The sequence below is a fragment of the Ambystoma mexicanum genome, chromosome 11 (genome assembly GCF_040938575.1).
Source record: "Ambystoma mexicanum isolate Mex_15411 chromosome 11, UKY_AmexF1_1, whole genome shotgun sequence".
Taxonomy (NCBI): domain Eukaryota; kingdom Metazoa; phylum Chordata; class Amphibia; order Caudata; family Ambystomatidae; genus Ambystoma; species Ambystoma mexicanum.
In genome coordinates, this window is record NC_090934.1 from 1,028,017,682 (window position 1) to 1,028,033,502 (window position 15,821).

Sequence of the window (15,821 nt, forward strand, 5' to 3'; positions counted from 1 at the left end):
TTTGGGCTTGAAGCAAGCACATGCATTGAGGGCTCTGGCATCACAACCACCAAGGAAAGGTTGTAACCCTTCGCAGTTTTGAAAAGGAGAAACCCAGATGAATCCAAACACATCTTGCTTACATTGATCACTGAAGAATTTCTTACCCAGATTGCACGGCAAATAAGAAAAGTTGAAAAAATACATTATTTGGATGCATTAAACATTGGGAAACATGGACAGGGAACAAAATTCCCACAGGTGTCCGGTTGAAAACAGTACCTCACATGTGTGTGTACACTGGCTGTGTCCAAAAGGGAAAAGGCTAAAGTACAGGTATTCTGGTGCTCTGGGAAAACCAGATCAACACTGTATTTAGCCTTGCAGACAGGGCAGACATTTAGGACTAAAAAGGGTATTTGCGACCAGAAAACCACTGAAACACGTGTGCAACACATGTCCTACCTCCCACATTCCCACACAACACTGTATTTGGCCTTGCAGACAAGGTAGACATTTAGGACTAAACAAGGGTATTTGCAACGAGAAAACCACTGAAACACGTGGATAACACATGTCCTACCTCCCAAATTCCCACAGGTGTCCCGATGAAAATGGTACCTCACATGTGTAGGTGCACTTTACTGTGTCCAAAGGGAAACGGCTGAACCACTGGCGCACCAAATGCCCTGTGAAGACCACATCCATGCTGGATTTGGCATGGTGGACAACCCACAGATTTGTGCCAGGGGTGTCACATCCACCAAGGAAAACAGGGAACCCCACACATTTCTGAAAAGAAGACACTCGTGGGAATCCAAACAGGTCTCACTTGCGTGAGACGCGCTACAATTTATTACCCAGAATCCCCAGCAAAGTCCAAAATATAGGGGGAAAACATAATTTTGAGATATTTTTGATCAGGAACCACCAAACCACGTGGGCAACAACACAGGTCCGACCATCCCACAGGTGTCCGAATGAACACCAGCCCTCGCATGCGTGGGTGCGTTACCACCACAGGAAAGAAAAAGTGTCAGCCGTCCCCAAGCCCAGGGAGGTCCCAGGAAGCCCAGTCCCTCCCCAGAGGGAAAAGCTGTAACGCTGCCCCGCCAGAGCTCCAGGAAGGCCATATCAAATGTTACCCTCCCTAGGGAGTTCCACGTGTTAAAATCACAGCAAAAGGGCTGTGGTTTTGCCGCCGTAATCCATGTAAAGGATGCAGGGGACAGCCCCGCAACCCCAGACCCATTATACCATTTAAGTGGAGTGGGGGACACCCCAGCTCCCCTTAAATGGTATAATGGGGTACAAACCACAGCATTTTTGCTATGATGTTTTATAAAGGCAACATTTTTGCCACAATTTTATTACTGCATGCCATCTAAGGGCACACTGGCAAGTTATGCTAGTGATCTGTCCCCTGGGAGGGCACACATTGCATGCTACCATCCCTTTTGGTTGCAGAGGGGGGGAAGAAGGTTGCTTATCTGCTAAGTGGTCCCCTGCCCTCCTCCCCTAAAAGGAATCCCTGGGGTCTAATGGTCATTGCTGCTCCCCAAAGGTGGCAAAATGGTGGAAAATACCCCCAATATTGCCCCCAGGGGAATCAGCAAGGATCTACACCTCCTTGGGGGGATTCCTGGGAGGGCTGGCCCACAGGCATAGAATCATTCCCCTGCTACACCCAAGTTTGCCAATCTGTATACACTGATATGTGGTTTTGCCTTCCTTGGGGACAAACTGGTGCATAACAGCACCCATCTGCCCCCAAAGAAGGCAAAACATTCTGCCACCTTTGTGGCATTTTTGAGGGTGGATGGCTGTTTTGTCCGTGGGGGCCCCACCCCTAAAATGATTTCCCTGTTGGCCTAGTGGTTCTTGCTGCTTTCCAGGGGTGGCAAAATGGGGCCAGACCCTCTTCTTTGCTCCCCCCCATCCCCGGGAAGCAGCAATGATCTGCCTCTCCTTGGGGGGATTCCCGAAGGGGCTGGCCAACAGGCACAGAGCCAGCTCCCGAATGCCCCTGAGTTTGTCACTATCTATGTCCCCAGGTTTGCCACTATCTATAAAGTGGTATGTAGTTTTGCCTTCCTTGGGGGAAAATCGGTGGAATGCACTACCACTTTGCCCCAAAGAAGGCAAAACAAAATCTTGCAAACTTTGTGGCACAGTTCAGTGTGTGGGCGAGTTGCCATTTTGCCTCTGAGGCCCCACCCCCAAAATCAAGTCCATGGCGGCCTAGTGTTTCTTGCTACTTCTCAGAGGTGGCAAAAGGGGCCTGAAGCCCAATTGACCCCCTGCCCCCAAAGCAGCAAGGATGTGCACCTCCTTGAGGGGGATTTTTGTGTGGAGGGAGAGGGGCTGGCCCAGCCAGCCGTCTGAGGTCCCCAAGTTTCCCACTACCAATGTAGTGGAATATTGTTTTGTCTTCCTTGAGGGCAAATTGGTACAAAACAGCACTGCTTGGCCCCCAAAGAAGGCAAAACAACATTGTCATCTTTTTGGTCATGGTGGGGGTGAGGGGCTGTTTGGCCTGGGGGGCCCCTCCCCCCCAAAATCAATTCCCTGTTGGTCCAGTGGTCATTGCTGTTAAGGTAGCTGAACTTGAGGAGACAGTATCTTCCTCATTGACAATCAACCATGCTGGAGCAAATGGAGGATGTTCTGGCCTCTGTCACCTTCAAGTCATATCTGACCTCTAGGAAGGGAGTATGCCAGTCTTGGAGACAGATTGGGCCCCACCAAGGCCAATGTATTAGAGAAATTGGGCAGAGCAGGCCACACAAGCACCCTCGTAAGCACCACTGGTTACTGCCCGATTCCCGAGTCATAAGTGAGACCTGGTACTCGGCACCCAGCGCTGCTAAGGCGCCATGAGCAATTACGGAGGTTTCACTAATGAGCGCTTGAGACAGCATCGCTCACAACACTCCCTCACCAGATGGGCAATCTGGCCCTCAATGTTTTCTTCCCTGGTTACTTATAGATCCATTGCGGACTATTGTCCTCCCTCTCCTGTTAGATCCCCACTCTCTTGTTTCTCTGCTCCCTAACCTTATTCTTACCCCTATGATTGTAAAGTGCCTTGTTGCTTCCCAAAGTTAGGTCTGCACTCAATAAGTACCCTAATAATATTAATGTGGTGGCCCCCATTTTTGGGTCATTGTCACCAGCAAGCAGCCCAATACCAGTGCCACACACTCATGTACACTGCTGTGCCCAGAAGGGTGTGGCCTCTTTCGGAACCCACACTGTCGGGAAGGAACGTTGGGCATTCCGCACATGGTGTCCTGTGTCATAACACTCCCCATGTATGAAAGAACTATAACCCCTGAACTGCTGGTAACGTTCTTGGCACTATCTTCCAAGTCCTAAGATTGTGATATGACATTCTTTCAGCATTTAATATTAACTGCGGTCAACTTTGCACAAACATTTCTGCTACAATTAAGGGGTTAACTTCCCTCTCAAACATCACATTGCCTTCCTATGAGTAGACCTGGACTACTCGTCAGGTCTGCCATTAAGGAATGCAGGGAAAGCATGGGGGGAATCCATGTTGCCTAGAAGTGTGTCAGATATCGCCTTAGTAAAGGGATGAGAGAAACCGTAACACAGCCTTTCAAAACCATAATTTTCTGTTAAATGAAGCTGGGAAAATCATCACTCATCTGACTAAAGTGTTGCATAACTGATTGAGAACACCAAGCCAATCAACAAACCACAATAGCATGCCCGCCGTTACGTACCTCATGCCCTTTGCCTTTGAATTTTGTATCATTAAACATAGTTCGAAGAGCTGGCAACCCTCTGTCAGACACAAGCCTGTTAAGAGAAAACAAATTTAAGTCATGCGTTACAATACTGAAAGATATGTTTAACACACACAAATCATAGGCATCAGACACACAGTGCATTTCTGTTCAATTGGAAACTAAACCCGAGGAGGCCCACAACCGCACTGACCATCCGGTACATGCACCTGTCCCTCAGCCTTATAACAATGGATTTAGATTTCTAAACTGCCCCAAGGACCAGAGTGAATTTTAGAAAGTACACAGGCTTCTGTGACGAAACATCAGATGGCATCACTTCTCCCCAGAAGGAATCCTTTTCCCATGAGGCTAGGGAGATGTGGCTGCTGCCCAATAGTCCCCCGTCGGGTTAGTTTAATGCGCAAGGACCTCATGGCGAGGGACTCCCCTTCTGGGGACAAGGACAATCACCTAGGATACAGCCCCTTGGACAGTGTCCCACCCCAACCTTCCCTAACAACCCCCTTCCATTCCAAACCACTTCCTTGAGAGTAAACCAATGTATTACTGTTGTACATAGGATACTGCCAAAACAGAAAACACCAGGACAAGGAAGAGCACAGAAAACATGATTACCAACTGTGCAAGTACTGGTCAGAGGAGGACCGGAGGAGGCATAAAGTTCAAAGTGTCAAAAGAAAAAAAAGGACTTTCACAATCCACCAGGGAGGGACTGGAAACAATGGATAAGAAGATACGATGGACTAAAGAACTTGTCAAGCTCAGCTGGGAAAACCAGCAGAGGTGGAGACTGTCACGCGTGGGAATCTCAAACCTGGACGGCAGACCAGAGGAAGAGAAGAATGGAGGCCACCAGCGAGCAGCTGAGAGAGTCCTGTTGGGGTCTCGCTGGAACGGACCCAGGCATGAGACAAAGGAGAAGCAGAGTGGAGCTGCATGCCGAGATGCCGTGGTGCAGCGAGAATGGAGAGAAACACAAAGAACCACAGAGACAAACCTCAGTCCCAGGAAGCTCTGGTGACGTACCAATGCCCTAGTGAAGGTAATGGGTGGTAGGGGAGACTTGGACAGGACACAGGGGTGCAAGCTCAGGCGACTCTCCCTTGGCTCATAAGCAGTGATACGGCCGTTGGCACAGAGAAGGGCCAGACGTGCATCCAAACTAATATTCCTCGTAGCAGTTTCAGAGATAAGCCAACTAACCACCAGATAAGGGTCTGGGACCCCAACATAAGTGAACTAAGCATCCAAGGAAATCCTCCTCATGTTAGTGGCAGAAATAAGCCCACTGACCACCAGAGAAGCATCAGGGACCCCAAAATAAGGAAAATAAGCATCAGTGGGAATCCTCCTAACAGCAGTCGCAGAGATAAGCCCACTGGAACCCAGAGAAGGACTTGGGATTTTGCTCAGAGGGGCAAGATAAACCCCAAGTTTGAAGGATACAGAAAAGAGCTCTCAAACACCAGGGGAAATGGGTCATTCCCCCTGGCCTGGTTGTGAACTATACTGGAGTGCGCAGATCAATACCAGGAGAAAGGAGTCATTCTCCTGGTCCAGAAAGTTGAGTTGTACATGGTTTTGTTGGAACCACAAGCCAGGGGAATGGAGTCCTTCCCCGTGGCATCCTTTTACAAGAGAACATTTTGGGAACTACAGTTGAATACCAGAAGAATTGAGTCATTCTCATGGAGAAGGAACTTTCTGTTGGCCTATATCATTCTTTAGTTGTAGTGTAAGGGATAGAAGTAGGTTGTGACACAGGACCGTGGAGTTTGATTTTGACGGACATTCTTAAAGATTATTTAGTATTAGTTTGAAGCAGGGAAACCCATGTTAGGGAATAGGGATAGTGAGGGTTTCTTTTATTATAAATGCAGGTTTATAGCAACCAACATGCCACCCTTGTGTCAGCTTCCTTCTTCGACACCCTTTAACTATTGGGGACTTCCATTAATGTAAGCTGGGCACAGCACTCCATCCACCCTCCGTCCCCAGTGAGGCCCACTCCTGTATATAAGCCAGCTTCCATATTGCAGCCCCATATTTATTCATACATTACCAGAGAGCAGGTTTGGCGGTTGGGTAATAAGAGGATGGTACAAAGGATTTTACAGTATACTCAAATCTGAGGAGGGGAGGCAGTAGAATAACAGTTTACTAGTTCGTCTAATGTATTAACATGCATGACACTGTCTCTGGAGACACACTACAGGGGTTAAATTGCAAACGTTTTTTTTTACTCCGTCTTTAATTAATAATTTTTATTACATATTATAGTACCACCATATATATAGTCAGGTACATTTTCAAACATTACAGAGCTGACCATCTTAAATCATAATGCAGTAAGCAAAGCATTTCTTTTCTAACTGTTTCAAAGCTGCAAAATCGAACAACAAAACAAGGACATACTGTGAAGAGTAATTAGATTTGCAATTTCGCGTTTTTTGGTATGGTACTGTCCAGGAGGGGAGGAATTCACTGACGGTCCCATAGGTCAGCGCTCGCCCTCTAGAACTCATAAAACAAGATAAGTGCACCATGTGAGGACAGGGGTGCAGGATTCACATACTCCAGCACGACTCAATAAGGAAGACTCAGTAAGTTGGCAAATGGGGATCAGCAGCATTGCGATCACCTGTCTCGCTTCGACTTTCTCGAACTTCAGTCGAACAGCAATTCTTATACGCAAAATTCATCATCACCGACGTCTAATTTCTATAAAAATCATCATGCAATATAATGGTTAGGAAAGTTAACTTAAGTATAGTTGTTATATCTGTATATGATAATAGGGCATGCTGATTGGATAACTCTTACCGGGTGGGCGTCTACGCCCATCCCTCTACATTACGCGTGATAGACGTCAGTACAACTACGACTTTGGTTACAATATCTATAGGACTCCAGATAACTTGGTCCATTGTGATTGGGCAGGTTACACCCCTAGACATAAATTTCCACTTTTAATTAGCAGCATGCAGAATGGACACCCCTGTGCCTGGTGTTCCAAGTTTCACCCTGCCTCCCTTCCATCAATCAGTGTTTTAGGGCGATGTGTCAATTAGTTGGCTAAGGATGGCCTCGAAACTATAGTCTCTTATCGGGAGAAGTTATGGCATCCTCGGGTCCTGGATGACATCAGGCGATGGTACTTCTTCGCGCCTGGCTGGTCACGTGTTAATTCACCATGAATCTGCTTCAGTTTCCAGATTTTAGTGCATTTAATTCTGTGTCAGCCAAGCCACCTGCATGGGCCCCCCTTATCTTGACCTTCATGAGGCAGGCTGGTATGCCCTGAAGTTGGAGGCTTTTGAGCTGCCGCTCTCCTCCCCTTCTCTGGTTGACCTCGATTTCCTAGGCATGAGCTGCTCTTTGTTGAGTTTCGATTCCGCTCCGTCTCTTGCCTTTGGCTGGGTTTTGAAACTTGGCCTGGCAGGCCTCTGGCCGCCTGGGTACATTTCTGACTTTACAAAATGGAGTCGCAATTGTATAATGTGCCTTATTGAGGTAGATATATGGTTGGCGCTTGCCGCTCTATCTTCTACTAAGCATTGCAAGCAGTATCGATTTCTTAGCAGCTTGCGTTTCAAGCCTATTTACACACGTTTAACAGGATGGTTGCTTCCATCTTGTCTCGCAGCACTGTTTCCTCACGTTGTAACATTGTCTCCTCTCCGTCTATTCCATTCATTTCCGTAGTTACTCACACTGGCGTGTTATCTTCGATAGCTACTTTTATTCATTTGCGGGTCTGTTCAGGCCCTCGTGTCATTTCCACTGGCCTTCCATTAAGGCTTTTGGGGTCTCTTCGTGGACCGTGTGTAGGTACTCCTCATTTCGGATCAGCGGCTGGTATGGCTTTCTGATAGGGTACCGTGCTGCCCAGGGTGGTCTGGTTATGGGCGCTTCAACAGGTACGGATCTTCTAATGTATACTGGGCAGAGTCCTAGTGCAACTCTCCGTTGGTTCATTTGCTCCTCATACGTCGCGTGCCTTGGTGGGTACCAACCTGGTTGCTCGAAATGAGGGGCAGGGGTGCAGGTCATGTCTGGGACCTGCTTTAAAGTACTTTGTTTAATTTTGCAGCCTTAAAAACGTGCAAAAAGGCAGGATGGACTGGGCATCTTCGGTAATCCTGGGTAACTAAATAACCAAAGAGGTGCATTGACAGAGTGTGTGCACCACCGGGTGGAATTTGGAAAGGGGAGGAGTGGCACCCTAGACAGATGTTGGATACTTTTCAACCTCTTGCAACCATTAGGTCAAACAGATTCTTGTAGTGAATACATGAATCCAACTAAGCCAGAGACCCAGCTAATAACCCACTAGACACAGAAGACTTTTTATGAAGACCTACACGCAGAACTTACACTTCAGTCGTGCAGTTTTCTCCTGCAGCCCCCACCCCTGCATCATTTAATGTCTCACACATCAGTGATCTTAACCAAGACATCAAGCTCAACCTGTGAACATACAAATAGATACCAATGCTGGAGAACTATACTTACAAGAAACATATTTTAAAAGCATAGATCCATTATTTACAATGAACAGAATACGAAGCAATATATATTTGGGAGGAAGGTGAAGAGGTGCTTTCATCATTTGAACAGGACTAACTGTAACTAGCAAATCAATTATTTCCCTAAGCACTAAAGCTGCTTTTCCTCTGGTAGTGTGCGTCACACAGGACCAGGGCATTGACACTTATTTTGTGTGGCAACATCATATAGTCCACCAGCCATCTGGCAATGCCTTGCTTGGCAATAGCTTAACGCTCGATTTTAGGTGCTAACCTTGGATATCTTTCTAGCTGTGTCTGACAGTATCCTTTAAACAAAATGTTTTAATTGTACTCACACTTCTCATGGGTATAATGGCTACAAAGAACAGTGTCTTCCAATATATACGATTACAGAGACGAAAGCATTACCTAACATATGCATCCCATTCATTTTGTCAGAACAACATTAATTTCCCAGGTCCCTCGTGGAGGACGTTTTCTATAAGAACTTGTTCTTTCTTTTGTCCCAAAATGCATACTGAGGAATGTTGTAGCCCAGAGGATGTGAAGTTTAACAAATATAGTAGTACATGATGTGGACCTTGATGTCTCAGATTGGTATGGCCAGGTTTCTCTTCTCTGACTCTTCTACTACTTTTAACAAGAAATGCCTTTTGCCAAAGGGAACCATGTCACCTTTCTACCTTGATGTTGCTTTACTACTTCGTAGTGTGTTTTATAGATATCCTTTCATTCTCGTGATGGCCCTCTTTGTCAATGCATTCTCATGATGCATAAAGTGCTGTTCCAGAACAGTAAGGTCTGCTACACACACCCTTTGGCTTACACATAGTGGGCTTATTTGGGATGGTGGGTAATGAAAGCACAATGCATAAAAGCTCTGTGTAAACACTTGTATGCATTTTGCTTATGCTACGCACCATTTTTGTCAATTTGTATGGTGGCGAGGAGGAGTGGAATGCAACTTGCGTTTATGCAGTTTACTTCCTTTCCACCGTAGAAACATTGCCATCATTTGTGCCAGCATAGATTTTCATGCTGGTCCAATGTGGCACCAAAAAGCAGGCAGACCCCATAGATACCCATAGTAAACACTGCATACCATTGCATTTACTCAATTTGCAGAGCAGAGTGCAAAAGGGCAGGGCAAAAGGTGGTATACACGCGTGTTCAAATGTGTAACCACCTGCATATACAAAGGATATAGCAAAATGTATAAATTAAGAATACTTTTGCATATTTTAATAACCATGTTAAGCATGTAGTCACAATATAAAGGCTGTTTCCAGTTCAACATTATTGTTCAAAGTAATTTTGCACAAAACTAGAAAGAATCTGCTTTAAGTGTACTCTTAATGCCAATTAGAATTAATTTGTAGATGCCTCTTTCATTTCGATTTTATAATTCATGGGTTAGATGTGTCGCCAAAACGCCCATTAATTGTTCCTGGTTCTGAAGTTCTTTTTGGGGAAGGAACGGTTTAATCTTTCGGGGGAGGATTAGCTGGTACTAGGCTGTTTGGGCCTTTTTGTGGATATGTTGTTGGAAGAGAGAGTACTGTGTACAGTGAACCTGAGTGATTTGGCATTCAGTGCCAGGTCTGGTGTGAACCTGGCAAAATGCATGTCGTTTAGCCAACTTTGAATGTTTCCCTGCTTAAAGAGACAACCAAAGAGAACAAATTAAGACTTTGTGAGATGAGCTTCGGGTAAGTGCTTCTCATCCAGGCTTGGGTGTAAGGGAGACAATTCCTGAGGCATGACAAGCCCGGAGTACAACTGACTTCATGGAATAATTGGGTATCTCCTGCATACTGGAGGGGTGAGAGGCCGGGGCCATTGAGAACAGTGGTCGAAGTGTACGAAAAGAAGTAGTGGAACTATGTTCCCTGCTAGCTTGCACCCACTCCCCACAAACACCACCACCAAACCGCCTCCCGCACGCAATACAAACCCCCAAACGCACCTCCTGTTTAAGGGAACATTCAGGGTAGTGCACTGAAAGTGCAAGTCTCAAGTTCTTCCTACACTGTTATTTTAAAACGAAACCGTTCCAGAACGGTTTCTTTTTAAAATAAAAGTATAGTAGCAGTAAAACTTAATTTTAAAAAGTAGAGGAGCACCCAACCGCTCCCGCTCACATCGACCATTGATTGAGAAGTGATCCCAATGGCTCAATGTATACTATGAAGATCACTTGGTAGTGTATTGAGGGTTGCAGGATTTTGCAGGTCCACTGGGCATCGGTCTGACCTGAAGGTAGCCTAACAGAATGGCATGGTGCCTGGCCAAGAGGTAAGATGCAAACATGCTGGGTACCATGTGTGTTGGACCAGAAGAAGGACTCTGAAAGGACATTTCAAGGGTTTCATTTTTCTTAAAAGAAAGAAAATGCCTCGTTATCCCTATCACTATGAGGGATATCCCTACCTAGTTAACTAAAAGTAATGGTGCTCGTCATACCTCAACAAAATGTAGTACTTTGCTGTAAACCTATCTTTTTTCTAGCCCTATCACTATAGATGTATGTATGTATGTATGTATGTATGTATTTATAGAAAATTGTTGAGCGCAAATCACGGGTGTAAGGCATCTGGGTGCTAAAAACACCCATACATAACAACAACACCTCAGAACAGTCTCTTCAGGGCCTACTAAAAACGGAAGTGTTCTGGAATCTCCTGCTTTTATGCTGGTCAAGAATTCCAAAGTATCAGGACCAGGACCGAGAAGGAACATCCCCCTGCTCGAGCTTTACAAAATCACGCAACTTCCAACAAATTTGCAGAGTCTGAATGCAAGACGCGAGAAGGCACATACCGGGTGAATTTTGACTGGAGAAAGGCCGACCCGATCAACAAACAAAAGCCTGACGGGAAATGCACAGTGCCTCAAACTGTATAAGGCTTCTTACAGGTAGCCAGTGGAGTGTAGCCAATAAAAACAAAGCAGAGGGCCGTCTAGGCGCATTCAATGCCAATCGTGATGCAGAGTTTTGGAGTATCTGAAGCCATTGGATCAAAAAAATCCAGCTGTCCCAGGTAGATACCATTACAGTGCTGCAATGGCCCCATTATGGAGGCTGACACTACTGTAGCACAAAATTGCAGCGGAACAAAAGTAAGCCCCTTCTTAAGAAGTCTCATTTAAAGAAACATGTCTTGCAAATTGCTGCAATCTGCCCTTCTCTAGAACCAGAGGGGAAGAGTTTAACCTTTAGACTCTTAATGAAAGGGCTAGGCGCTGGGCAGGGTCATAAAGATTCTGGCCAGAAATCAGCATGTCAAAATGAACTGGCCCTTGGTGGGCCGACCACCAGGATCTCTGTTTTACTGCCATTTAGACTCTGCCAATTTTTAGCCATACAACGGCCGATCTCCTCCAAGCAGGATTTCAGCTTCGATGGTGGTTCTAACACAGGGGAGTTCAGTTTGAAAATGAATTGCGGATCGTCGACATAGGTATAGAAACATGCACCCGATGAAGCAATAAGTTCGGCCGATGGATGCACATAAAAATTAAAAAGTCATGGGGATAATGAAGAGCCACGAGGCACCCCACACATAGTGGACGTGGAAGGGGCACAAAAGGATGGCACTGAAATAGTTTGCATACCATCTGACAGAAAAGAGGGAAACCATGCCAAGACCGGGCACGTCAACCCTGCATGGTCCAAACGCTGCAGAAGAATCTCATGGTCAACAGTATTGAATGCTGCAAAGAGGTCATGGAGAATAAACACTCCTACCTCCCCACGGTCCCGGAGTAAAGCCATGTCATCCAGGACTGATATAACTGATTCAGTTCCCATAAGCAATAAGATCAAACCGAAATCGTCAGAACACTGCGCTCCTGAGCTATGGCGCTCTTGGACCGGTCTCACTGGTTTCTTGGAAGTCGGCCGGTTCGTGACTGCAAGAAGAAACAATCAAAAAGTAACAACAAAAAAGTTCTGTTATTCTTCGAAGGAAACATTTTCATAGATATTCCTCAACTCAAATGCTTTTCTCATCAGGTTTCACACTCCTCAAGAGTTGCAATAGTTCTTGATATATTGGTGGCTCTATAGCCCCTCCTCCTTTGGAGATGTTTCTCTTCCACGCTGTGAGAAACCTGAAGGTGTCTCACTTACTAGTACCCAGGGATCTGTCATCCATGTGGCCAGGACACTGCTATCGCTATTGGATCCTGTTCCTGGGGGTCAACCAGTGCAGGAGGATCACCAGGGTGAGGGGTAATCAGGGAGTGGAAGTGGGACACTGAAGGGTGAGATGCGGTACACACTGCCTTATGACACCCTTTTCCAATCCTACGCCGTAGGATATTTAGAAACGTAACCCTCCTCTTTCTTGACACAAACACTTTCTCACAGACCGATTACCACGAAAGACGACTAACACCAGGGACGTATACCTGACATGTCCCAACACAGGATCAGGTAGAGTCAGGCAATTGCTGAAAATTACACACACACCTAAATGGTCTTCCCTTTCCCTATAGGGAAAAAGGGTGGAGTACAAAAGCACACAGAGAGCAAGGCCAAACGCGTGAGGAAGCAGCTATTCCAGGACGGCAGTTCAAATGGAGGAGAAAGGTAGTGAGACCTGAGAGGACGAGGAGGGAATTGCACTCGTCCTTTTCAACCCAGGCCCTTGGAGCCTCCAAAAAGGGAAACATAAAACCAGGAATTTCAGCTGACGAATGGTGCAAATGATTTCAGCAGTATATGGGACCCTCCTGCACTGACAGCCAGAGTGGGGCTGAAGCAGATGCCATTGTGATACTGTCCTGGACTCCAGAGGCAACAGCTGATAATAGATCGGACTGTGTTGGGCTCAAGGTTGAGAAGAGCAACATTGTATGAAGAAAGAAGACTAAAGTACAAAGGTCTTTTGTAAGCAAAATAGGGATCAGAGTGGTCCAGCGCCACATGGGCCCTCAATCGAAGGACTCCGACTGATGCCCCGCTCCTGAACAAGGAGAATGTGTTGTAGTTTCAACAATCAGTTCAAGTATCACAAGGCCCCAGGGGAGGGTGTCGAGGTTGTCATACAAGGGTCAAGCCAAAACCCTTGTACAAATCTAAAGTCCTTGCCACGTTGCATTACTCTTTGAGGAATATGAAAGTGTAAACCCGACTAAGGGAAATTTGAAACTGGCGTTTGTGCCTGGATGAAGGGAACGCTGTTTGAACTGTGATATTTTGAAGTATGCACTTATCAGAGAATAACAGTGACCCAGCAAGACGTGAACATCCTTCAGAAGTCTTTGTTTGAACTAGCAACTCCTTTAGGAAACGGGGGTAAGAAAGGTCTGAGCCCAGATGAGGGGGACCTAATCAAACCAGATGGTTATTTAAAAGACTTTGATACTTTTGAATATTACAAATGAAGAGTCTGATTGAAAGGCGGTAGTAAACTCGCCTGAGGGTCATCAAGCGAAAAGCTAAGGGATGTGAATCCCGCATTGTAAGAAAACTAAGTGAACAGTGTTACCTTGGCAAATGTGAACCCGGCTGAGGGATGCCTGTGAATTAGGGTGAAGAGTAATACACCCGGGAGCATTGTGACGACAAACGTGAACCTGACTGAGGGATGTCCACAGCGAGTTGTAGATCTGAGCCCGACTGAGGGAGGCCAACGTTGAGATAAGGATTGGAGCCCGGCTGAGGGGGATCCAACAGTGAAGAGTAACTGCCCGATGTGAAGATTAGCAGAAGGAACTTTTGTTTTGTTGTTTATGGCATGTCAGGCCCTCTAAAGCAAGAGACTTTGCATGAAAGAGACTTGGACACAGAAGGTTCTGATATTGAGAAAAGGAACCTCATGCTGGAGAGGCCCAGGAGTGTGCTGTGCTCAAGAGGCCCGCCTTGTCCAGTGCTAAAAACGTGGCGAAGGGAGACCCCAGCCATAACATCCCGATTTATCATTTTGTGAACACTTCTTTCTTTTCTTGTCAACACTATCCCACACTATTTTGTAGCATAGCAGTAAGGATTGGCAATATGTGTTCTTAGTATATGCCTTTTTTATTTAACTAGACTCCACTTGGACGGTATTCTTATTATTTGATGGTCGTAGCTTGCTCCCATCTTAGATTTAGGTTTAGATTAGGCGTTCATCTCACCCATTTTACAGTTTAATAAACGCCCTTGAACTGTGATCACTTGTGTGTCTTACTTTGATACCATGCCTTTACGTACACTGCTCTCAAATGAAGTAAACAAGTCTCTATCAATGTCTGATTTATGTTGTTGAACCCTTTTGGTTCGTATCCTCCATCTTGTTTATGGCGGTCCTTCGTACCCAGGGATTCTTCTGGACTTAAGCCTCTGTTTGGACACTGCCACAGCCACTATGGTCTTTGGGTTTCTCAGGTTCCCGTAACCCACCACTTGTGTGATTGTCCCACTTACACAACCGTGCTGCCTTATTCATTAGGGTACCTGTCAGAGTGTTGGGTTCTCTCTTCAGGAATGGCATCAATCAATCAAATTATTTTGGTGACGAGACTCAAATTTTCACTGGTTGAAAAAAGCAGTCCCTTCTCCCCCAATTATTGTTTTATTTGGCAGAAGCATTGGACTTTTTATAGACTAACTTACTATCTGAAAGACACATACAATATATTTGTTAATAATATGAGCCCTCTTAGCGATTGTATTCAGAATAATGGGTCAGTATATACACCTAAATCGCCGGGCAACTTCTCATTGCATTAATTTGCCCTGCTGGAGATGTTCGCTTGTGTTCATGACGGGGCAGTCGGGAAAAGTTGGGTGCGTTAGTAACCAGCTCTTACTACTTGCAAATGGAGACCGCTTATTCAATATGGAACTGTGCAAAACACGATGCTGGCATTTCTTTGCAATTAACCATTTAATTTTCATTTAGGTTTAATTTTAGGCAAGCCTGTTAGTGGTGCCTTTTAAGGGGAAACCTATACCCAAGCTCAATCCTGCACTGGAATTGTCGAAAGAAGCAGGCGGCTTTACTGCTGGAGAATTTCCCATGCATTTCCTGCAGTTGCTGCATTTCAAGGATCAGATCTGGCCATATTGGCCTGATACTGTGTCGTTCACTGATCTCCTATTTAAGTGTTTGGCTTCTGGTCATCCATCCTGGGTCTCCTCCATCTACTGGAAGGAGGGGCATATGTAATTCCATGGGATTTTTAATCAAGCATATAATCATCTATTACTAGGTGTTTCTGAATTTGTGGCAGGGGGATTGTGTGACATTAATCCAATATGGTCGCTGCTACAATTTATGAAGAATTTAATCTATAAATCCTTTCAGATCAAATATTTTCTGAGGACCTTTTTTGTTAAACATAAAAACGGAATAAAGAAGGTCATTAAAATAATTTGATATGCCTTATTGTTTAGAAGTTTCTGTTCACAGTTCGTTTTTCATGATTTCTAACATTTGTTTCCTTCCATTTTGTTACAGGTTCTGGTAAGAAAAAAAGAACATTATTTAAGACCAGTTGAAGCGTGAAATTTCATTCTATCTTCCAGTAAAATCATTGT

General features: G+C 45.4%; 1 protein-coding gene across 1 annotated transcript in view; it reads right to left on the reverse strand.

Moving 5' to 3' along the window:
• The window catches only part of TIPIN (TIMELESS interacting protein), a 563,857-nt gene that overhangs the window by 340,538 nt on the left and 207,498 nt on the right, over positions 1–15,821 (reverse strand). Inside the window, exon 4 of the mRNA XM_069624271.1 lies at positions 3,732–3,807. Within this exon, the coding sequence (XP_069480372.1) occupies positions 3,732–3,807 (76 nt within the window). The remainder of the gene's footprint in view (positions 1–3,731; positions 3,808–15,821) is intronic.